The sequence below is a fragment of the Dendronephthya gigantea genome, unplaced genomic scaffold, assembly GCF_004324835.1.
Source record: "Dendronephthya gigantea isolate DGI-Jeju-01 unplaced genomic scaffold, DenGig_1.0 000095F, whole genome shotgun sequence".
NCBI lineage: Eukaryota > Metazoa > Cnidaria > Anthozoa > Malacalcyonacea > Nephtheidae > Dendronephthya > Dendronephthya gigantea.
This window is the reverse complement of record NW_021163105.1, coordinates 388114-410855: the sequence shown is the minus strand read 5'-3', so window position 1 is coordinate 410855 and position 22742 is coordinate 388114. Positions and strand designations below refer to the sequence as shown.

The 22742-nt window shown below is 37.9% G+C and overlaps 5 protein-coding genes across 7 annotated transcripts; all 5 read right to left on the bottom strand.

The window, feature by feature from the left end:
• Positions 1-370: 370 nt before the first annotated feature.
• On the bottom strand, positions 371-3069 carry LOC114533920. The gene is made up of 4 exons (XM_028555550.1): positions 2957-3069; positions 2341-2518; positions 1362-1642; positions 371-1224 (listed from the first exon to the last, which is right to left on the bottom strand). Exons 2-4 carry the CDS (start codon positions 2462-2464, stop codon positions 982-984), a joined length of 648 nt encoding a protein of 215 aa, XP_028411351.1. The 5' UTR covers positions 2465-2518; positions 2957-3069; the 3' UTR covers positions 371-981.
• An 824-nt stretch (positions 3070-3893) lies between these two features.
• LOC114533951 (sugar transporter SWEET1-like) lies at positions 3894-5995 on the bottom strand. Its single transcript, XM_028555585.1, has 6 exons — positions 5801-5995; positions 5329-5406; positions 5119-5236; positions 4874-5038; positions 4600-4719; positions 3894-4468 (listed from the first exon to the last, which is right to left on the bottom strand). Exons 1-6 carry the CDS (start codon positions 5866-5868, stop codon positions 4373-4375), a joined length of 645 nt encoding a protein of 214 aa, XP_028411386.1. The 5' UTR covers positions 5869-5995; the 3' UTR covers positions 3894-4372.
• Positions 5996-6161: 166 nt separating this feature from the next.
• Positions 6162-8350, bottom strand: LOC114533950 (synaptotagmin-4-like). Of its 2 annotated transcripts, none has more exons than XM_028555582.1 (4): positions 7545-8350; positions 6986-7315; positions 6778-6901; positions 6162-6591 (listed from the first exon to the last, which is right to left on the bottom strand). In XM_028555582.1, the coding sequence occupies exons 1-4, from the start codon at positions 8082-8084 to the stop codon at positions 6281-6283; spliced, it is 1305 nt and encodes a 434-aa protein (XP_028411383.1). In that variant the 5' UTR covers positions 8085-8350; the 3' UTR covers positions 6162-6280. The 2 variants fall into 2 exon arrangements, with proteins under 2 accessions (XP_028411383.1, XP_028411384.1); XM_028555583.1 differs by having other exon boundaries at positions 6486-6591; positions 6773-6901.
• A 151-nt stretch (positions 8351-8501) lies between these two features.
• Positions 8502-15956, bottom strand: LOC114533890. 2 transcript variants are annotated; one of them, XM_028555516.1, is made up of 13 exons: positions 15531-15956; positions 14743-15092; positions 14130-14343; positions 14011-14031; positions 13505-13798; positions 12676-13023; positions 12404-12570; positions 12116-12200; positions 10751-12039; positions 10465-10609; positions 9434-9658; positions 8946-9232; positions 8502-8831 (listed from the first exon to the last, which is right to left on the bottom strand). In XM_028555516.1, the coding sequence occupies exons 1-9, from the start codon at positions 15592-15594 to the stop codon at positions 11792-11794; spliced, it is 1791 nt and encodes a 596-aa protein (XP_028411317.1). In that variant the 5' UTR covers positions 15595-15956; the 3' UTR covers positions 8502-8831; positions 8946-9232; positions 9434-9658; positions 10465-10609; positions 10751-11791. The 2 variants fall into 2 exon arrangements, with proteins under 2 accessions (XP_028411317.1, XP_028411316.1); XM_028555515.1 differs by having other exon boundaries at positions 10465-12039.
• A 334-nt stretch (positions 15957-16290) lies between these two features.
• On the bottom strand, positions 16291-22731 carry LOC114533888 (lon protease homolog, mitochondrial-like). The gene is made up of 21 exons (XM_028555512.1): positions 22452-22731; positions 22215-22313; positions 21920-22133; positions 21667-21755; positions 21458-21577; positions 20907-21274; positions 20559-20701; positions 20164-20384; positions 19932-20070; positions 19783-19852; positions 19650-19702; positions 19516-19571; positions 19330-19417; positions 19068-19190; positions 18883-18999; positions 18540-18680; positions 18267-18432; positions 18054-18199; positions 17316-17513; positions 17165-17203; positions 16291-17076 (listed from the first exon to the last, which is right to left on the bottom strand). Exons 1-21 carry the CDS (start codon positions 22682-22684, stop codon positions 16921-16923), a joined length of 2979 nt encoding a protein of 992 aa, XP_028411313.1. The 5' UTR covers positions 22685-22731; the 3' UTR covers positions 16291-16920.
• Between the last annotated feature and the right edge of the window lie 11 nt (positions 22732-22742).

Below are 22742 nucleotides of genomic sequence, written 5' to 3'. Positions count from 1 at the left end.
CCCTTCCACAACTTCAGGTTTGCGACATGCGATGAAACTTGACACCATAAGGTTCACAATCCTGTCTCCGCGAACGAGATAAGTCACAGGAATTGTCGACTTGTACGATTACTGAATGAAACAATGGGTTCCTCGGTGATTTATCACCTACCACCATGCAGTTAATCACCAGTATGCATTGTTTTATATGCAAATACCATATTTGGCTTATTGAAGCGCGACTTTTGAACCAGCATTGGTCTCAACATTGACGATCACAGATATTTAGTGAAATAAATTGTATTTAGCCTTTATTCTGACTTGTATAAGCGCATAATGCAAGCCGTTTATTTTGCACGTACAAAGATGAGGTTACATATAAGCGTACAGCGCTTCAAACTTCCTTTCTAAGGCAATTCTTCCGCTCCCTAATTCGTTTTATACGCACAGTAATGAACTTCTCACCGTGTATAAATCTACCGAAAATATACATCAATGTTCTGGTGTTTCTATGAGCTCACCTTGTTGTAAAAAAGATAACATCTTTCCTAAATGAGAAAGCCATTCTAAACTGTCTGCGATGACTGTAATACTGTTCGTTATGATGTATAGCAAAATTCAAATTGTCCGCCATGTGTCATTTGAGCACGAGGTTACGAGATCACGAGAAGAGGCCGAGTGTTCCTTCTGTGCAACCTGAGAACGAGAATGCATTCGCAACACAAAGTCATAGAGATAGCCTGGGTGCAGACGTATTGAGACGCAGGCCACACAGAGACAGCCATGGTTTAAGAAATATATCTATTTACACCCTCTCTACTAACTACCATTGCCAAGGATGTGAATTAACTGATAAAGTTGCCAGGAAATAATATGACATAATGTCCTCACTGAGGCTAACTTAAATATAGTAAACATAGCTATCTCTGAATTATATTTACAATAAAAAGCATTAACTTAAATTTTTGGTTCATGTCCACCATTCTCTTCTTCATCTTCTTCTTAAGACTCTTTCTTCTCTTCCTTTGGCCTCGTCTCCACGTTGTTCACCTTCGATACTCTACGACTGCGGATCAGGAATGCAGGGCTGGTGAAATATTGATCTTCATCTTGAGAATCTGTTGACGTCAAGCGAATAATCAAAATAAATCTATTTCTTCGCAATGGATCAACTGTAGAAAGCTTGTAAATAGGAATGTTTAAGTTTCCTTGGTACACGCTGTCCAGATCAACTGAAAATAAAACCTGGAAAAAAGAAATCACATTAACATTACATGAAAAACATGCACATTACAATTACATTACATTTTAAACAAGCAGGAACAATCCAGGAAAACACTTAATTCACAAACGACAGTAAAAAGTGAAATATTTCGCCATACCGAACTTCCTTTTTTCTCTCCAACTTTGACTTCCAATTTAACTCTCCCATTGAAGTCACCGCAAAGCTTCGCGCTATCTGGATGCCGCTGGACATAAACATCGATATCTCGTCCCCTCCAGGTAGGATCAAATTTCGCGAGCATGCGTATATTGCAGTCCATAGGCCTTTGCGTCGATTTTCCGTCCTGACGTTTCTGAACTTTCTCGTAGCATTTCTTCATGTTCAGGAATTCAACGGTGTTTTTCAATGGCCGAAAAGTTAGCTCCTCAAAGAGGTCAACTGAAATGAGAAATTCATTATAATTTATTCCTGGAGCACTACAGTAACTGTAATCTTATCTCCTGGGCCTACAAATTTATTCCTTAATTTAATCGTTTAGGGTTAATCAGGTTCAGTAAGTCAGGTTTAAGATTAAAGTTCAGATTATATTCGTGGATTCTACACATGAAATCGTTTCAGAATGAGCTTCAGAAGGATATCCAAATATAGGCACAATTCAGACACACAAAACATCCGGTTACAAAGACAGGACGTGTAGCAGTTTCATGTTTCAGGTTTTCTCCAGGAAGTTGTTGAAACCCTACATGTGTTTTCTCATGAACTCAATAATTATCCCATTCTGGAAGTTGATTGCGGTTTGTTTATAAGATGGCCAGACAAAGAGATAACAGATTATATAATGAGTTAAAAACTCGTAGCCTTAAGGCTGAACGGTTTCTTCCTGTACTGGCTCGGTAAGATACATCTAGGTTGGCAGGTTGCTATTGTTATTTGCATATATAGTTTGTTTCGATTCACCGTAGGTTTAAACTGGGAGCATTAAAAAACATCAATAATTACTGGATTGTTTGGTCCAGTAGAAACAACGGACGAAGGTCAATTCTGAAGCTTTTCAGTAGAGGCAGACCATTGACCATTTCACAACCTACAGAGTTATCATGTGAAAGCCGCGTGTATAAAGTTTAATAGGCACTCACATTTTGGCTTTAGGTAGCTAGCCAACGGGATCGTATCATCTTCCAATGAACTTCGTCCGGCTGGTTTAAGGTCACAGGAAGCTTGAAGGAGATCAATCCAAAATTGACCATCAGATTTTGGCATCGTATCACCCGGTCTCGAGGAAGTCCAGAAAATTTTATCTTCGCAACAACACAGCTGAGAGTATATCAAAAAATTAGAGAACAAAACCTGATGTTTGAAGCATATTTAAGGTGAAATGTTAGCTGTGAGAAAGCCAACCTCTAGGGTAAAAAAAGTGTAACTAAAGAACGTATTTTTTAAATTTTCTCTAATAGAGACTTCATTCTAAATTTGTTTAATGCAAGGAATGAGTTTTTGTGTTTATATGACCAGGTGTAGCCTCCAAGCAAAAAATATCATTTGTCCAAAATGCACGCAATTCCTGCAAATTCCAGGTTGATAAAGGTTTCTATTTTGACCAAGACTCTGATGTTGGAGAAATGCCAGGTTGAAGTTTGAGACACGCTTTCGAATAAAGTGCGCAAAATTCGTGGGCAAATATTGAGGATTAGCATACGCTACGCACAAGCTATGCAGGTTGTGGACTAGTTATGATTACGTTACAACACATACCTTTTAAAATGATGCAGTCTTCCACCCACGCGAGAACATGAGCCACTGGGTCGAATTATGAGAGAATGACAAAGCAATAGGACGTTCCGATTATTTAAAGAAGATATTCACAGCATTAAAGGAAGGTAACTCGATACTCGACCCGGGGTGATGACAGAAGCTTATTCTTGCTGCAAGCATTTATAAATGAGCCGCTTGAAACGACTTGATCCTAGTCAAGTTATCCAAGTCACCAAACACCGAATGTGTGGATGACGTGGCCGACTTACCCAAAGTTGAATTAGCTCAGAATGATTCAGATTTTCCACCGCGTTTGATGAGGTTATTAAAAGACGATGCTGTTTGCATATTTTGTGAAGTATTACATATCCTATATATATACATACATATCCATGCAGAACCTATATTCCGAGCAATTATATAAAAGACCTCCCAAATTTTCTCGCAAGTAGCTTAAAAAAGCTACTACTTGACCTCAAAGCAGACAGCTTTATTAATATTTCACATCCAGGTCGAATCTCGAATCACTAATTTCTCATGAGTGCAAACACTGAAGATTTCAAAACTAACATGCATTAGGCCGCAAATTTGGCCACGTTCCACCGTGTGGCTAGAGGATGAAGAATATAAATATTTGCCGTGCTATTGTTCTACCATACCCTGAGGGATGTTATGAGGCAACACGACAGGCAGCGAGAAAATAATGATGTAAAAATTGCCTAATTTTCACTTGATGAAATGCTCTGAAGCGGGGTTAGAACAATTGCACAAAAGGTCAGAAATGGATATCTGATTACCATAATAAGAATGGCTTCAGGTTTAAAAATACAGGATGATTATCTGAATCGGATGAAGATATCTTTGATCTTTTGGGCGCATCTTGTTGCATTAACCACTGACCTATTGCTAACGTGTAAAGATGTGATTTGTCTCATGATTATTATCCAAGACTATCGGCTATCCTGCTCATGACGTAATTGAGCTTTAAGACAATTTCAATAAAGCGATTTCCTAGGATGGAATTTGTCGGTAACGAAGCTAGGTAGTTCTAGATTTCTACTTTCAATGCACTTGCCAAAATTAAAGTGTGGTTTGGTTAAATTGATAGTATATCTAATACCAATCTACCAAAGACTGCAATTAGATTACAGTTTCCTTATTTCACGGTACAGTATCCGGGCATTGATGAAATTATTGGGAACATGCCATACTATAGTAAAAATATCTCTTTATAACTTTTTCCAATGATTACCTGAAGCGGTAATAATCCTAATATATTGTATAAAGTGAAATTTGGTTGATCGATTATTGTTAAAGGGAAAGTGTATAATGTCCCGTTGCGGAATTCTGGTGCCCACGTTCTTTGAAATGGTATTTCTAGGGAAGATTGTTGCATGTCTCAAGGAAGTTTTAGTTTTACAAGGAGACGATGATAGGTTTTGCGCTTGACGGGAAGACACAGAACAACGCGACTTGAACCAGTCCCAAAAGCAGACCAAGAAAATTTGGCGTCTGAAAAATAAAGGAAGTTTAAAATCTGAAGACTCGCCAAGTGTTGACAGATGAGAAAACCCAACTTTGAACGATCTGCTGTGGTTTATAATGAATGCCATATTTGGCCACATTCTGACCTATGTACTTACTATAACAAAGATATCGTTTATTAAATATCCATACGACATCCATAAAGACGAATTCACCACAGTCATGACACACAGTGGAAATGACAGTGACTCTGTGCTTCTAGATCTAAAAATATTGGCCTAAAACATAAAATAAATGGTTTTTAAACATGGTAGTTGTTCTATATTAGTTTCCAAGAAATTAGAATTGATAGAGCTATTCTATGTAAATAAAGTTGATGTAATGCTCTTCACAGAATTGCATTCATATCACTGTTTGATGAGCCTCACTTACAAGAGCGACCAGCGGGGAACCAAACATGATGACTGTAATAATCACGCAAGTCATGCCCATGCTCTGGAGTGATTCATCTTCCGTTGGGATATAGAGTTTAAAATAACTCAGCAAAGTAAATGTCAGCAACAAAATATAACATGTGTGTTTGAACACTGGCTCTGTCTGAAAAAAAATGAAATAGGAAGTTGCGGGAAGCAATCAATTTCAATGATTGGCATAATCAATTAACATGATGATCTCACCTTGGAATAAATAAAATGACATATTAAGTACAGGCTTTGTAAAATCATTCCAATTGTATTTACAAACACAATGGTTGAGTCACGTTTTGTTATGCCATACATAATCCACATGAAGCAGCTAGAATTGAATTTGAATTGAATTGAAAGTAATATGCCTCGATTACTAAATGTATCTGCATTTTTGGTTGAAATTCCTATTATATTACTCACCTAAATGATGTGATCAAGAATGGTAGATGTGAAACATTTTCAGTGCTGTTGTTTCTGATAATTTTTCGACAAGTTAAACTAAAGGAAAAGATATTGTCTTGATAATTCATAGAGACACAACATTGGTGTAAAAGTTTATACCATAATCAGTGACAGAATGCTAAAGGTCTACACATATGGCAGAGATTATAAATCAAAACCCAATTGAGGGAACTGTAGCAGTGCAGATCAGCCTGGTCTGCTCTGATGAATACATGGAATTCTGTGGTTCACATGGGGTACCATTTATTTTTTTTATTTAACACTTGATGCTGATATTCCAACAACCAACACACAAACAGTATATTGCTCCTTATTTGAAAAATTCAGCATACGCATCAGTATAAGCATCGATGTAATTTCTCAGAAGTACTCAAATGAACTTGCAAACATTGACTTGGATCTTCCATTCATAGACAGTCATAATACTTACATTCCTGAGGAAAAAAAGAAAATATTACTTAAAGTCGCGAACGAGGAGACATAATTGACTAGAGTCATCCTGTGGATATCTTCTCCATCAAATTGAAGCAAATACACAATACGATCGCCGTTAAAATACCGAAGAAGTTAAAAAAAATAAAAAATATTGAAATATTTGCAATAATAAACAATTATTTTCATTCATGCTACACCCGCTTCGCATGTTGATAAGAATGTCGAGACATTGTTGATGAATGACGAGACTTCGATAAAAAGAACGGCTGCAAAAACGTCTCTAAAATTGTTACAAAGATGACTTTATACAACACTGCAGTAGTTATCCAGCATAAGTTTGTTTTACAAGTTGCAAATCAGCGATATAGGAAATTTATTTCGAATACTTTCTAAGTATTTTTGACCGAAAAAATATCATAATCATGGATAGCTGGGCGATTGAAATTTACTTAGGGTGCGGCTATGATTTATGTCGTCAAAATCGACGCAGTTGATGCCATTCTGCGATCTGTTTTTGTGGCGTCGAAAGCATTTCATCCCAGTGACGCATTTCCAGCGCCTGACTAGAGTCCAGTCCCAGTTTTATCACACCAATTTTGGTCTCGTATCGTAGCTTCGAGTCACCACGTGATACCTCAAACGTCAGCGTTGCATTCGCGAGTGCCTCGCTGTCCACTTCAAACACCAGTTTCTCGTTGAAGATATAGCTATTGTTTTTCCGACAGGCTTTTGTCTTCCGTCTGTAGCACGCTTCCGATGTCTCTAATGTTGTTTTAACACACAGATCTAGAAATACATAAAAAAATTATATTTTCATTCTTGAAACTAACGACAGTGTTCCACTATACGAAAAGACGCAAATACAATAATTGCCCGTTCTCAAAACGCATTTAAAAAGTCATAATTTGTGCACAAAATGGCTGTACGAGCTGGCTGTAATGCGATCTAGAGTTGTTTAATTCGTTACTTTACCAGATCCCGCCAAAGATACGCTGCTCTTTGACGGTATTCCATCAGCCTTCAGGATGATCACTTGAAGTTGTTGAGCCATAGACTGGTTGCACAGGGAGATCAGGAGAGATCCTCTCGGGGCAAGCTATGATTGGATAGATGAGAAAATGAAATAACTTCTTGATAACCTATGGTCCTGTATACAAGACTACCACATACCCAAACTTACCATAACCTTCTGTTGTAACATCAGCTCTTTACATATCGTTACCCCCTCACGCAGGTCACCTAGATCTCCCAATGGAACCAGCACCTCAGCGACGAACTCGCTTCGCGAAAAACGATCAAAATCAAGCACCACGAACTTCAATAGGCAATCGCGCAAGTTCACGTCTTCAATGCAATCCAGGTTACAACTCGGGTTAGATGGAAGGTTCAGATTCTTGGAACAAGAACGAAGAGCTGTTTCGCATTCACGACTGGAAATCAACGTGACACGTATGTATGGGTTGCTGATTCCTGTCATCCAACTCAGGGAATGACCTTTTTTACCCAGTATCTGTCATTTGATAAAAAAGACTTCAAGTTAATAAGCTATGATCGGATATGCATGATATAAACGAGTGTTGCACACACGTCGTATATACTACAAGTTGAATGAGAAGAAAGCTCAAAATTTTTGAGGATATTTAAATTAATCATCTCATAGCCTGAAGGGTGTCAAGTGCGATACAAATGAACGCTGGTAATTATTTTGTCAATCAATAGTAAAATAAAATGATCTTCACCTGGACAAATAGACGATTACTTTCTTCTTCGTGTTTTAAGAAACACTCGATTTTTCCATGGGGTGGAACATGATCTGATTTAAAGGCGGAGGGATGGCATCCTTCAGACAAGGCTCGCAAGAGCTTTGGCGGACCCAGCAGGCCCCCTGGCCTTGTGCTGGGTGATAAATTACCCTTGGTATGATCAGGGGTTGGTGGGAGGACCAACGACCCTGATCTACCATCTTCTAGGTATTGTCTTGATGGTGGAATAGTGAACTGATTCGGGGTGGTTGGTGTGATAACCAACGGAGTGAACTGGGATGGTACTCGATGGTAACGAACTTCGTCTAACCGTAAAGGAGCTGGTCGATATCGGGATATTTTCTCCTTTCCCTTAGGCTTGTTCACTTTTTTTGACTGTTGTTCGGACCTTTTCCTGATGATATATCTGTAGACGAACATAAATAGGACCACCAAAGCCACGAGAACTGAGAGAGTAATCGCGATAATTTTAGCAACATAAACGTCCATGTTCACGCCTCGATAAGAAAATGCCATCGGTTGCTGTGAACAATTTAAAATCTCAGGTGCAACGTCGCATTGACACTTTTAAATACTACGATCGAAATATAAAATATTCCTCCACGCAAGACGAAGGATAGCAGGATACCACAGAGTACAGAATACTTTACGTATAGTTGTTTAGGCAATCATGATGCAAATTCAAATGCTGCTGTTAATGTCTTTTGAAACGAAGACGGGAACCGGCGTTTGAATGTAAACATGTTTAAATTTGAACTCGACCAATTAGAAACTAATTTACATTTGCGCGCAACACAAGTTTCAAATTACGCCTGTGTAGTATAGAATGACAACGTTTAGCTGCACGTGAAACCTTCAGTAGATTCTTGAGATACTCGTAGTTTGAACTTCAAACTTTGAACTACATAATAACAACAAAAACTGATATTGCAGTTTATTTTAAAAATTTTCCTCCGTAAGCAAAGTAATTACATGTACAAAGTTTGTACACTCAGATTAGACACCTTTAGTTAAATTGATAATGTCAGCATCATATTATCAAGCCATATTGTAAAGTAGATTCCTTACATTTATATATAACCAGAGCCAAGATAAACCAGTGTCCCCTCAAAATAACTTGTGCTTCATAAGCAGTTTATTTTTTTTTAATTTTCTATGATTTATATTTATAACTGGTGATCTAGCTATGTTGAATCGGTTAGCTCATGTGATTGGTGAAGTCCCATTAAGTCAAATGACGAAGCACGCACCTTCCACCCGTCACTATAGAGATGAATAAAAATAATATTTATCAACAAGAGTACTAAATGAATATTAACGGTATTTCATGTGTTATTCTACTTATTCACAACTATAACTATCTAACTATCGACTCACCTACGGGCGGATCAGCGCCTACAGACCATGATCCCTCAGGCTCTTTGCATTTCTTAAAACAGGCTTAGTTTTCAGTTGAAACGTCCAACAAAATTCTTCGGTAGTTTGATCAACGAGCTCGACCATAACAAAAAAGACGTAAGTGTTTTTCACACAACTGCCTTTGTTCTTAAACAGACTGTAAACATTGTTGCCTTCGACGCTTTGGTAAACGCTGTCCAAGTCCGCCATGTAGTCGTATGTGGCCATTGTTTGCCTCACGTTTCTCGTATACAGTTCAAACCATCCTAAAAGGAGACAGTTGTCATGGTAATAAAATTATAAATTTAGGAACGACAAGTCATCCGTTTAAATTTGGAAGAATTTTCATTTTTCTTCACCACTATTTAATAGGAATTTGTTGATATAATAACGAGCAGTATTCCACCACAAAACAACATAGCTATATAGTTACCAAACTAATTTTCTAGGAATACAAATTTTATTACCGTTCTTCGGTCGGTTATAAACGACATCTTCCGCGAAATCCGACAACCTCTGTACGAAGGTTCGAACCTTCATGATCTGCATCAGGGAAAATACAGTGAAGTAAACGATCCCATCTTCAATTCTCTGCTGAGATCCTGCCACCTTTTTTTTCTGAATTTTCAAGTATTCGTCTCTGAGATTAATCTTTAACACTTGGACAGCAGAATGTTCAATATTCTCGTTCTCTGATGCACGAAAAGGTATAAAATTAAACTTAGTAATACAACTATATATCTTCTTTCATATTATAGTTACGAAGTAAATATTTCGTTTCGATTCCGACTGCTCTGATTCATGAGAAAAATGGTGGTTTTAGTTTAGAGTGAATTTGATCATTTTGATGATCCAATCATTTAAAGGGGAATTCCTGTTCCCCTAATAATTTCAAGTACGCAGATATGAATGTCGACTACGTGTGCATGACTAAGAAAGCAAATTAGAAATGATGCTTTTTGAACGAAATAATAAAATAGAACTTCGAGCTAGTGGTGCAAATACATGATAAAATTTCTTCACGATCTCTAATATTAAGATCGAGAAATCCAGTTGCAAATTGAGATTCTCTCAAAGGTCTTTATTTACTTTGTATTGAGCACCAGTAGCTAAACGTTTCGCTTGATATTTTGTGTTTTGGGCTGTATTTATTAATAAAATAAATGCATTCGACTTATCTTTTGGTCAGTCTTGTGTTTTTCATGCTATTCACGTTAACATTTTGGAGACAGCAAATTAAATTGCAATTGAAATTGCTGACAACACGACCTTTCTTTTTGCCTCTGGTGTTTACAGCAAGACAGACGCATTTATACTAGAAAAATAGCGTCTACCACAATTCGCAAGTCAACTCTGACGAGTTACATAACTGAAGAAACGGTACGCAGCAAGGATATTATTTCTTAAGATGCTAGGTTTATTCAGACACACGGAAGTATAAATGCATCATCATATAACATCATGCATGCTATAGCCTATACTTTCGTTTCAAACTCACCCAGCTCGTCAATAACAGAATCGAGTCCACCCTCCTGTTGTAGTAAAGTTTCCCTCGACGATGATTCTTTCTCGTCTGACACTTCCATATAAATCCTCACTTTTTTGATCAGTAGAATGTTGAAGAATCCTCTTCTATCTTTTTGCTTAGGTTGGATATTATAATTCCCGTTGACGGGTATAAACTGGGATAATAATGGAATATCTAATTCACGCGCCGTCACAATGAAATAAATTACGAAAGACTTCGCAAAAGAAATATCGTTTTTAATTTCAGTAAAGACTACCTTTGTATATTCTAACTCTCTGGTAAGTTCCTGACAAAGTATAAACGATTTCTTAGACGCAAATTAAAACGAAACGATGCGATGTTGTCAACAACAGAAAATGCAGGGGAATTCCCTTCGGCTTCGAGTCCTACATCAACAATACTCGTCATCATTGACATTATATATCAAATATCTTTCATAATAATTCACTATTGGTTGTGTCCTTGCAGATGCTCAAATATAGAGATACGAACTCATCTTGTTCCATATGCCAGCCCTTATGTCTGAAATTACAACATATCCATTTTCAAAAAACCGGCTTTTCAAATTTCAATTCAATTTACACAAAAGAACTTCTTTATGGCCGCCTGATGAGCCTTGAGATCTTTTATAGTCAAATAGATAGACGCGAAAGCATTTTTCTTTAATATAAGCAATTTTATACAAGAGTGTGTTTTTGAGCACGATTTATAAGCCTATTTGGAAAGCACTTTCAATTATATTGTATAAGAATGCATTCAAATTCTATGGTGCTATCGTTGCGATCATCAATGCATGCATATATATATATATATACATACATATAGTCAGAGTATATGTAGAGTCCAATATTTTAGTTAAGTAACTTGCAGCTCTACATTATACAACAGCAGGTATTAGTTAAGCATGTGCAGTTGAGCCACAGTCTCTCATTGTTTTACCCATTTTACCTGAGAACTTTATGTAATGATTTAACGAAACTTGGTTAACAAGAGTACCGGAAGTCACTAGCCAAGAAGAACCAGTTTGATTGTGATAGATGTACATGCAGACTTACTGTATTTCTACTTGTTTGGCTCCGTAAGTGGAATTCTATACTATTTACGGCACAACTTCGATAAGAACATATGCAGTTATGGCAGATACAGCACCAGCTTTCCACGTGGCACTAAACTATCGCAATTCTTATATATTACAGTCATATTTTGTTCGTCTCCCGTTCCTCTGGGAGAGAGTGGAATTGATCTCATTTCCTTGATATCAATCATGCTGTGAAGGACTTGTTTGTTTTGGCTGTTATTAATAGGGTGGTTTTGGCGTGCATCTCAGGTCCTGGGCAGAGATATAAGGATGCCACGTGGAAACAGGCTTCGTGTCGTTCGGGTGATGCCCATACCAGTAAACCGTGCTGCAGTTGAAGTTAGTACTCAGGACTTTGCCCCCGCCTATCGACTTGTATGTCCCGGATGAGTAATCACGAACTGGCCCTACGTCACCGTAATAGGCACATCTGTCCAGATTGAGAAAGTAGTAGAAATCTTCGCCGGCTGTAAGGCAGAGATATTGCTGGAGGGTTTATGATGAAGAAGTCGTAATGAGAACAATAATTCAGGTATATTATACCTCTGTTATGATTCCTGTTAAAGTCGTCAGACACCTTCTCTTTGAGTCTTGCGTAGGTGAAACGAATTCCATGAACATCAATTATCTGGGTGAAGAGAAACAGGTTTAGTTTATCAGGTGGAAATCAGGAGGAGTAATTTCATCTTTGAAAAAAAATCACTTCAAAAAAAGTCACTTTTACTTTCAAAACGGAAACATTTTCCTTTTGGACAGAATGTGGGCGTACCCCACTTCTGACCCCCCGGTTTCGCAGCCTCTGATCTCCATGTATTCTCAGAAGGAACCTACCTCAGTAATTGCTCTGTAAGGAGTAACACTAACTCGCAGGTCTCCGGTGATACGGCCCCTACTGCAAAGCCAGTACCGGAACATCGAACCCGGTACAAAGACCTGGTAGAGGAAAAATGCCAGCAGTATTACAAAAATGGCAGTCGTGAGAAAACAACACTTCAGCCCTGAAAAAGAAAAAGATTACTATTATGATATCATCTCTTACTCATAAAACTAAACTAACTTTATTTATACTGGATAGTTTTATCCATTTTTGCATATTTACTTACGTCGCCACGCTTTTTTGGAAGCAAACTTTATTTGTTCTTGTGTCGATTTTTCAGATATTTCGTAGATACTTTCCACTTCTTTCAAAACATCTTGTCGTCCGATGTCCAGAACAATACAAACAAAGCACTTTACCAAATGTTCCTCCTCAAACGATTTCGGGTATTTTCGCTCCATAGACATTCCAAGAAGAACGTGTTTCTTTCTCAGAAAGCTCCCAACTGGAAGATGTGATTGTGGTATCGCTTTTCCGGGACGATCAATTGAAGCGTAAACTCGTTCGCCATTTTCCACACTTCCAATAACTTTAACGTTGACTATTCCCACGACACACACTGTGTCTGTCTTACCTTCAGAAGAAAGAAGAGAAATATAAGAGTTTAGATCATTATTATGCCTTTTGTATGTTACCTTAGGTTAGGTTTCCTTTTGTAGTAACACTGGATCAATAAGAGATGATCCTCACTGGATCTCTACTAAAAGAACAGTTAAGAACTGATAGAGCTATCCAGTATAAATAAAGTTAGTTTAGTTTAGGTTTCCTCCTGTAGTAACACTGGATCAATAAGAGATTATCCTTACTGGACCTCTAGGAAGAACAGTTTAGAACTGATAGAGCTATCCAGTATAAATAAAGTTAGTTTAGTTTAGGTTTCCTCCTGTAGTAACACTAGATCAATAAGAGATGATCCTTACTGGACCTCTAGGAAGAACAGTTTATAACTGATAGAGCAATCCAGTATAAATAAAGTTAGTTTAGTTTAGGTTTCCTGGATCTCTCGGGAAAAAAACAGTTCAGAGTAGTGTAACGTTAAAAAAATACAAACTAACCATCCTCAGGCGTTTTATTCGCAGATAAATAATAAGAACGACTGACAACTCCGGCATGAACAGCGGTGTCACAGTCCTTGCTACTGAGTAACTTCACATACGTCTCACCACAATCGTCATCAGTGAAAAACCCTACCACATCGCCTTCTTGAAGTTCCGCGCCAAGCTCATCATCTTTAAGTTTTAGATGGTATGCAATATCAGCATTTGAACTGGCGGCAGAGCCGAAAACAAGGTCGTCGATTTTCGCTGTTCTGGCTGTGAGGGAGTTTGTTATCACATTGTCGGTTACCACTAGACAGAAGGAAACTCAATCAGTTCAGGTTTGTCAAAAGAATTAAAAAACTGACAATTAGCTGAACTAAAACGACGTATATTGACAAGAACAAATGCCTCGAATTTGCATTGCACTACAGCATATGATACTTCTGTTGTACAAAAAATATTGGTGAATAAACTGATGTTTTCTGTTTATTTGTATGTTTAAAATATTCGTTTTTACTTACTTGGAGGAGGCTCTGAAGTTTCTGAAATAGAAATGCAAGAAAAAGAGTTGAAAGACTATTTGTAAGTAATTCTTTGAAGATTGCATGCATTTCATATTTCTCCTGAATACAAAGCTTACCAATCTCCATAAAAGGAGGTGGTTTAGTTGGATTTCGTCTGGTTCGGCATCGAAATACAGGACTTTCAAACCATTCAGATGGTTCTCGGTCTGCAAACTGAAGTTGGATCCTTAGTTGAAAACGATTTCTCACGGCTGTGTCCGTCCTAACCAGTTTAAATATTGGAAAATTTTGACTGCTGTAAACCTTGCCGAGATCAACGAAGAAACGGAGCTGATTAAGAAATGAAGAGTCATTAGTTTATGTCCACGGTGAAAACCTAAAATAGGGATGGAACGTTAGACGTCAAGGACTGAAACGTTTATTTCAGGTATTGTTCTTTCTACAAAAGCGGTTTCTATTTATGCTTTGGCTCTATACATACGGAAACACCTCTCAAACGAGTTGGCCTGTAATATTTCACAGTGCAACTACAGTGGCTTGTGTCTGAACTATCTGTGGTATTCACAATTGAGAAGACGCGTCCTTGATGTTGATACAATGGATCAGCAAGTCTGGGCGTATAATTTGCGTTCGAGCTACACACAGTAAAATGAAACTGTCCCACTGCCCTGAATTGCTTCCGGTGTCCCTGAACGAATCCGACCAGAAAAGCTGAAGGTTTTTACTTACAGTTTTACATTCTTGACCGTTAATAACTTCTGGTATAGGAATTGGGCCATGCTCAGGATCAATGAAATTATCCGCAAGGTTCATCTGCTCGCCCTCATTCTTCATCAAAAGATAATCATTGCCGTCGCCGACTATTCTAGCAGCCTCTTCTTCTCGCCTAACGCAACCGACAATTTGGCAGAGCTGTGCATTACTAAAGGTAGCCTTCATCTGTATCACTGCATTTTCCAGAATCTGCCTTGCGTGACCGCCAACTCTGCATTGAACCTTCTCGAATATTTGATCCTTTTCAAGGTTCAAGAACTCCACATGGGCGAATAATGGCGCAGGATCCATACCGCCGACCCAATCTGTGTGAAACAGAGAATATTAATTTCGTCAGATTTTTCTCACTAAATATATTGGCAATTGAGGATCAATATAAGGCAGTATTAGTATAGTGTCACTTTCATATCACCACCCTTATTAAATACCACATAATTGTAATCACCACTACAATTACCATCATCTAACCTTACCCATATTGCATCTGATATTACCAATATTACATCTGCACCTAAGAAACTAACTCCTATCCGTTATCACTGCATACAAAACACGGAAGTATCGTCTAGAGATTGTATGTATATCGATCAGCAAGCTCAAAACGATTCTATAACTGAAATTCGTGAGTTTTCTAAATCATGCCGACATTATGATGATGAATCTCGTCAGTTTATAGCGAGGAATAGTAAGGAATATTATATGCTTCTTCACAAATAGGAATCGTATATGCAATTTAATAATACCTGAGCCAAGATCGCCCAACAAACGCGCGTTCTCATCCTCTTCTATTCCGTAATCGTCCTCCATGTTTATTATTGTACACGGAGATTAACTGTGCCAAATATTTACTGGACTTCTTGGCCAGAGTTGGTTGTTTCACAGACAAAACAAACCGCCAGTTAGTCACGAATCCTACTTCATGAAATTTCCCCTAAACGTCACAACAATATTAACTCAAAATCGACACAAATATGATTTGTGAACTTGTCGACGTGTTGTATAACAGCAGCAAAAGATTAATCCATATTTCTTTGTGCAAATTTCAACCAGCAAGCACTTAACTCCTATACTTTAACTTCTTACGATTTCTTTAACAAATACAGGCTGTACTTTCGAATTACGCCATGCTACATCTAAGCTACGTCGTCAAATTCTTCAGTAATCGAAAGTGTATATCGTATGACATCAAGTGACCGGAACACGATGTCATGCAAATCATGTCTGAGGTATTTATAATGCGGCTAATATTTACTTCAAGCCTGTTTTCTTTAGCAAATATTCACCCGACAATCGTTTCTTAGGCGACACGCCACGGTTCACTTCTTCAACAAATCTTTCTTATTCCAGAGAAAATGCAAATTTGATTTTTTTGTTGAAACCTTTTGTCGCGGCACTTCCTGAAGACGAAGGTTTAATCTTTGGCTAAAATGCGACTTTTTAGAAAGGTCAAACTAATTTATCGCGAAGCAAGTGCTGGGCGACATCTGTTTGCTGGAAACGTGAAAAAATACAATAATAGTTCCTCGTAACCTAATATTTTACCACTCTCACTGTGCGGTTCAAACGCTACTAAATTTGCATTCCTAGAAGACAACAACAGTTACCTAAATCATGTATTCCGCCCTTTTCCATCATCTCTTCAAATATTGTATATGTTCATATCGATTGTTTATAGTATAAAGCATTAAAATTGTTCGTGTAACTTTTTCAATAGAGTATAAACTCAGTAGTTTTGCAAATAAAATCATTTGGTCGTTAGTCACACATAATTATGATCAGTGTCTTAAGATATTGTCATCTGGGACAGCTTCAGATGAATCACATGCCAAGGGAATGATGTTCACGATATTGGACACGACATCGTTTTCGCATAGCGCTTTCACTTCTGTTTTCAGATAGGAAACAACTATAAAACTCACTTAAATGTAGAAACTGCGGTAAATTTACATAAATTGGAAATCGTTTTCCATCGATCGTGTAAACTAAGATTCGAAACCTTAGGACATTGATACAGAAATTCAGAATCGACCGAAAATGATACCGTGCCGTGCGTAGAGCCACTTTAACAGGCCTTGTTCATGAGGCAAGCTTACTATCGAGAACTGTTATCAGGAGAGGTGTATAGATACTACACTATAAAGCATGACTTGGAAAGACGATTTGAAACAAGTCTCTATAATCACCAACAAAGTGAACTTCAAGTCCTTCTTTTATGAAATCTTGTAATTCATCAAAATCTTTGCGATTACCTTCCGGTAGTATTATGCAGTCTACACTAGACCGTTTTGCCTGGGACGAGAAATCAAGAGTTAGAAAATTCTTCGTTTCACCAACTCTTACAGTTGATCAAATATTTCTTTTCTCATGCGTAACTCACCGCTATCGTTTTTTCCTTGATTCCGCCCACAGGGAGGACCTAGAGAAAATGAATGATTGTTCCATTGTATCAACAACCATAAGACATCTGATAATGTGTATTGTTTACGTGTTATCATCAATGATTCCATGAGGTATACGGGTTTACTCACTTTTCCAGTAAGGGACACTTCCCCGGTCATCGCAACGTTTTGTCGTACGGGTGTATCGAGCGCCAGAGACAGTAACGCCGTAATTATTGTACAGCCTGCGGACGGGCCGTCTTTGGGTGTGGCGCCTTCAGGCACATGAAGATGCATAGAAGCTTGTTGGAAGAACTTGTTATCCGGAAAATGTTTTGAAATAAAACCCTGAATTAAATAAATATGAGTTTACTGGACCTCTAGGAAGAACAGTTTAGAACTGATAGAGCTATCCAGTATAAATAAAGTTTGTCTAGTTTAGGTTTCCTCCTGTAGTAACACTGGATAAAAAGAGATGATCCTTACTGGACCTCTAGGAAGAACAGTTTAGAACTGATAGAGCTATCCAGTATAAATAAAGTTTGTCTAGTTTAGGTTTCCTCCTGTAGTAACACTGGATAAAAAGAGATGATCCTTACTGGATCTCTAGGAAGAACAGTTTAGAACTGATAGAGCTATCCAGTATAAATAAAGTTTGTCTAGTTTAGGTTTCCTCCTGTAGTAACACTGGATCAATAAGAGATGATCCTTACTGGACCTCTAGGAAGAACAGTTTAGAACTGATAGAGCTATCCAGTATAAATAAAGTTAGTTTAGTTTAGGTTTCCTCCTGTAGTAACACTGGATCAATAAGAGATGATCCTTACTGGACCTCTAGGAAGAACAGTTTGCGTTTGAATTTTCCTTCTGTGTCTGACAGGGACCCACCTTGCTAAATGTGTAGGATATTTTGGCACTTTCTCTCATGACATCACCGAGTTGTCCAGTGAGGTCCAGCGAAGGTGAATTCTTCTCCTCATCTTTTTTATTGATCGCTTCCGTCAACGACGTTTCAATATACAGCGTCGAACCGCCTGCGAAAAAAACTCACATAATCATTTCACACAACAACTACCGTTACTGTGTACTATCTATACATACCCATAGCTGTCCAAGCTAATCCCATGACAACCCCAGGAGGTGTGACGTCATATATACGTTCAGTGTTGAAAACTGGATTACCAACGTAGCCATGTAAGTCGGCCGTGTCAACCAAGATCCTGGACGAGTTATCATTGACAATTTTGAAAGCACCTTTGCGGTATATCTAAAAGTACACACATTGTATGCCTTGGGGATCAACTATATTTCATTATTTTCTACCTAAAATTGTTACACATGAAGGGAATTTCTTAAATATACGCTGCAATTTACCTTATCGATATGTTTCTGTAGGTTTCTCACCCCGCTCTCCCGGCAATAAGATTTAATCAATGTCGCGAGAGCTTCGTCCGATATATTTACATCCAAATCTTTAACTCCAGACGTTTCCCGCGCCATCGGGATCAAGTATTTCTACAAAATGAAAAGCAGACCTTGAAAGCAAAAATAAAAGCAGTTACAGTATCACACGCCTTCAACGAAGGACGTACATATAGCTGAGTTAATAGTAAAATACTCCTTAAAAACAGGCCACTAGCTTGAGTCTTGCCAGACCTAGCTTTCTTGAACCTATAAAAACATATTTTACGTACAAAAAACCCAATTCTTTCATCACCTGTGCTATTGCTTTCTTTTCATCTTCGACATAGCCAGAAACAGGAATTATTTCCATTCTGTCTCTCAAAGGACCAGGAATTGTATCGACAACATTTGCTGTGCAGATGAACAACACCTGAATACAACAGAATATTGTTGAATGACTTTGCATGTAAACATATTATATTATAACCAGACCCTCACCTTCGACAGATCAACCGGTACGTCAAGGTAATGATCGAGGAATCCTGAATTTTGTTCCGGATCTAGCAACTCCAGCAGGGCCGACGCTGGGTCTCCCTGGACACCCCGACCTACCTTATCAATCTAAAACAAACAAAGCACACCTATAGACAACGACTCCTGTGTGGAATGCATAGGTTGTAACTTCTTAGTTCGTGTAAAAACTTGATCTATGATTTCAAATGAAAAAATTCAAATTTAATTTTATTGCATCTCTTCTAACCTCGTCAATGAGAACGAGCGGGTTTTCAGTCTTCACTTTCTTCAGGCACTGAATAATCTTCCCAGGCATCGCACCGATGTAAGTTCGTCTAAAATATAAATAAAGCAACATGAGCGTTGGCTCATGCTTATGAAAAGAGCCACATTCTTGTGAGAACTAAAACAGGAATTTGTTGTGTTAACCAACCTGTGTCCCTTTATCTCCGCGACGTCTGTCATACCACCAACACTGAATCTGAAATACTAAAAAACAACAACAACAAATCTCAAATGTCGCTTGCTTGGGAAAACGTCGTTAAACCAGGAGGAATTTCTTTATACCTCCCGCTGCAGGGCTCTTGCGATGGATTTGGCCACGCTTGTTTTCCCAACACCTAAAAACAAAGAAAATAAATTCTATCCTGTCAATTTAAACGAAACACAGTCTACTTCAATATTGCATCGTGTGTTATACCTGGAGGTCCGGTGAAGCATAATATTTTTCCTTGAACAGAACCATTCAATTGACTCACAGCAATAAATTCCTGTAAGAAACATCACGTTTGTTTTATATTTTGAAAGCCAGGACGAACGACATGAAATCAAGAAATCAAAAAAAATTACCAATATTCTTTCCTTGATGTCAGTCAATCCATAATGGTCTTCATCTAAAATCTCTCTGGCTCGCTTTAGATCGAAATTTTCTTCGCTAAACATTCCCCAAGGAAGACTTGTCAACCAGTCGAGATAATTCCGAGATACACTGGAAAAGGATATTCAGAATTGAAAATCCATTCAACAAAAGCTTCCTCCTAGCTGTATAGTAACACCGGATCAATAACTTTCGTGAACTCACTTAAATTCTGACGCGTTAGCCTCGAGAAATCCAAGCTTACTGAGTTCTTCCTCAATGACTTCTTTCACGTGTTCAGGAATTTCTCGATCTTTCAACCTTTCTCGGAATTTCTCAGCAACGGCGTCTTTATCGTCCTTCTCAAGACCGAGTTCCCTTTTGATAACTTTGAGTTGCTCGGTCAGAAGGTATTTGCGTTGTATTTTATTCACCCTTTCTTCCACCTGGTCGAGAAGAAAAAAAATTTGCAAATGGTAAAATCGATGAATAATATAACAGTACAGTATCGCAAGCAAGGATCCTCATCACAAAGTCTCTTTCCTAAGATACAGTATATTCTCTTGACTTGCAAGGTTGGAATTGTATCGTATTTTATATGAACGCAATTACATACATACCTCTTTGCCGATTTTTTGCTGTAACATACACATAGCATACTCTTTCTTCAGAAGTTCCAGCGTTTTTCTCAACCTCACCGGGACCTCAGTTTCTTCCAAAATTTCTTGCAATAAATTTGAGTCAGCACTTGTTAACGCAGCACCTTGAACAAGAGACACAACTGGTGAGGGTGGACATCATGTCAGCTGTCGTATTGACAAACTTTGATGTAATATTTTAGCAGTAAAGAAACGTACACAGACTGAGTTACTAAGAGATTTTTAAGATTGTTACTAAGAGAGTTTTTCATAGAGTCCTAGTCAACTTATAAGGATCATTATTGTAGTAAAATATCATCAAAATCATACCAAAATCAGCAAGGTGTGTTGGATTATCAACCACCTTCTTCCCTGCTTCAATAAGCTGTGCCAAAGACTCCTTGTAGAGTTGGTTTAATGCTATAATGTCTCGAATGGTCTTGATGACCTCCGCTGCAACAGCTTTCACTTCTTGTGTAAGTTTAAATGGGGCATGAAGAATATTTTCAACATGGACCATTTGAATATTTTGAGAATCGTTGCTCTCAGTTTTCGTATCTTTGTTTTCTTCCAGTTGTTCACTGGAAGTTGCTGTTTCTTCTTGTGCTTGTTCAAGATGTTCAAATTCGCCCTGTTTTTCCATTCGAACTGTTTCATCTGCCTCACTTTCATCTGTGATAATGTCCGTTATTGCAATCCTGTTGGGGTGCAGTAGATTATCATTAATGTTGCTCATTGGGGGTATTTCATCATCCCTGCCTAAACCTGAATCCAGCTTTGGTATGCTGAAATTTCAGAAGGGATTCATAGCTCCCCAGCTCCACTTATCTCAAAAACATAATCAACACATCATTACTCCTAATTGCATAAAATTTACTTACCTTCTGTGTCCTAATATAATCATTCTTATTCTGTCTCCTGTGTCATGAAGTTCAGTGATCTGTACAAATGTTCCGACTTTATAAATCTCATCCAGACTCATTACCACCTCAGCTTCATCACTGTAAATTAAATAAAACCAAGACGAACATTGTGTGTCAGTTCTATTGAAATATATGGTATATTTGAAAGAGGAATGAACTTTTCTTACTTGTCATCTTTCTTTAGAAATGTACCAGCATATGGTTGATTCATTTTGCACTTTCTTCTTATCAAATCCATTATTCGTTTGTCAGTAATCTATGAAGCACATACACAGTACTTTGATAATACAGTTAGTGTACATAACTTTCTGAATACAGTGTACTATATTTGTACTAACTAAGGTATTAGTGCAAAATTGTACTATGAATGTAATGTAAATGGTTTGTTCTGGAAAGTTGGTTATGAGAGACATATCAAACCTCTAACATTTTGACAAATCTTGGGAAAACCGGGTTTCGATGAACACAGAGCAATGGTACTCTAGGGAAGACCTCAGGTACCATGACTGGAGCAATAGCACCATACTCTGGGCTGGTGTTTGTATCACCAACTTTATCCTCAATAATCACATCTTCACCATCATCTCCATCATCATTTTCACCATCATCACCTGATGACCCTGTACTAGATGAACTGGAGGAAAAACAAATCATGAAATTGTTTGATATCACGACTGGATTATTTGTGTACATTGTCTCAGGATTGCACTCTCACCTTGTTTCCGTTTTTGAATTATTCTTCCTAAAACCTTTGAAAAATGTCCTGGGCAGTAAACTCTGTCTAACAGCATCGTTCGCGAGCAACGTTGACGAGCTGTGAATTAACATAGTTCAAGATTAGATCTGAAGTCCTTTTGGACAACAACAAAGAAGATCCATGCATTGAGGATCGAGGCATCGAGCCTTGTCCGTTTTAATGGAAATATCCAAATACAGATAAATTTATACATACCACGTGTATTTAATCACATTTTGAGTATTTAAATGTTTTAAACTCGATTTACAATTGTGCACAACTCCATATAAATACGATCTATTCTGTGTGATTCCTCTTCTTTGAACACAGCAATATTTTAGTGGTTTGTATGAAGGCTTGGGAATATAAGGAGACGACTGAAGGTTTGAAAATAGTCGAAAAGTGGGCCGTGAAATGAATGACCTTCCACTCCATTGAGCAGCCGCCATAATGGAATATTTATTTTGCTGACAAAGCTCGATCCACTCCTCTGGGAGTCTTGTTGTT

Excerpts from the sequence above, each read along its gene's own strand:
- LOC114533890 (XM_028555515.1), bottom strand. The coding sequence starts at position 15,594 with ATGGAGGACGATTACGGAATAGAAGAGGATGAGAACGCGCGTTTGTTG. Across the intron at positions 14,344-14,742 it reads ACGGTCAAGAATGTAAAACT|CTCCGTTTCTTCGTTGATCT; the intron begins GTAAGTAAAAAC and ends TTTCTTAATCAG. Across the intron at positions 12,571-12,675 it reads TTCCAAAAAAGCGTGGCGAC|GGCTGAAGTGTTGTTTTCTC; the intron begins GTAAGTAAATAT and ends TTTCTTTTTCAG.
- LOC114533920 (XM_028555550.1), bottom strand. The coding sequence starts at position 2,464 with ATGCCAAAATCTGATGGTCAATTTTGGATTGATCTCCTTCAAGCTTCC. Across the intron at positions 1,643-2,340 it reads TAGCTACCTAAAGCCAAAAT|TTGACCTCTTTGAGGAGCTA; the intron begins GTGAGTGCCTAT and ends TTCTCATTTCAG. Across the intron at positions 1,225-1,361 it reads GAGAGAAAAAAGGAAGTTCG|GTTTTATTTTCAGTTGATCT; the intron begins GTATGGCGAAAT and ends TCTTTTTTCCAG.
- LOC114533950 (XM_028555582.1), bottom strand. The coding sequence starts at position 8,084 with ATGGCATTTTCTTATCGAGGCGTGAACATGGACGTTTATGTTGCTAAA. Across the intron at positions 6,902-6,985 it reads TGTTACAACAGAAGGTTATG|CTTGCCCCGAGAGGATCTCT; the intron begins GTAAGTTTGGGT and ends ATCCAATCATAG. Across the intron at positions 6,592-6,777 it reads CGTATCTTTGGCGGGATCTG|ATCTGTGTGTTAAAACAACA; the intron begins GTAAAGTAACGA and ends ATGTATTTCTAG.
- LOC114533888 (XM_028555512.1), bottom strand. The coding sequence starts at position 22,684 with ATGGCGGCTGCTCAATGGAGTGGAAGGTCATTCATTTCACGGCCCACT. Across the intron at positions 19,000-19,067 it reads TACCGGTTGATCTGTCGAAG|GTGTTGTTCATCTGCACAGC; the intron begins GTGAGGGTCTGG and ends TGTTGTATTCAG. Across the intron at positions 17,514-18,053 it reads TATCCTACACATTTAGCAAG|GGTTTTATTTCAAAACATTT; the intron begins GTGGGTCCCTGT and ends TATTTAATTCAG.
- LOC114533951 (XM_028555585.1), bottom strand. The coding sequence starts at position 5,868 with ATGACTCTAGTCAATTATGTCTCCTCGTTCGCGACTTTAAGTAATATT. Across the intron at positions 5,039-5,118 it reads GTCATTTTATTTATTCCAAG|ACAGAGCCAGTGTTCAAACA; the intron begins GTGAGATCATCA and ends ATTTTTTTTCAG. Across the intron at positions 4,720-4,873 it reads GTTCCCCGCTGGTCGCTCTT|GCCAATATTTTTAGATCTAG; the intron begins GTAAGTGAGGCT and ends TTTATGTTTTAG.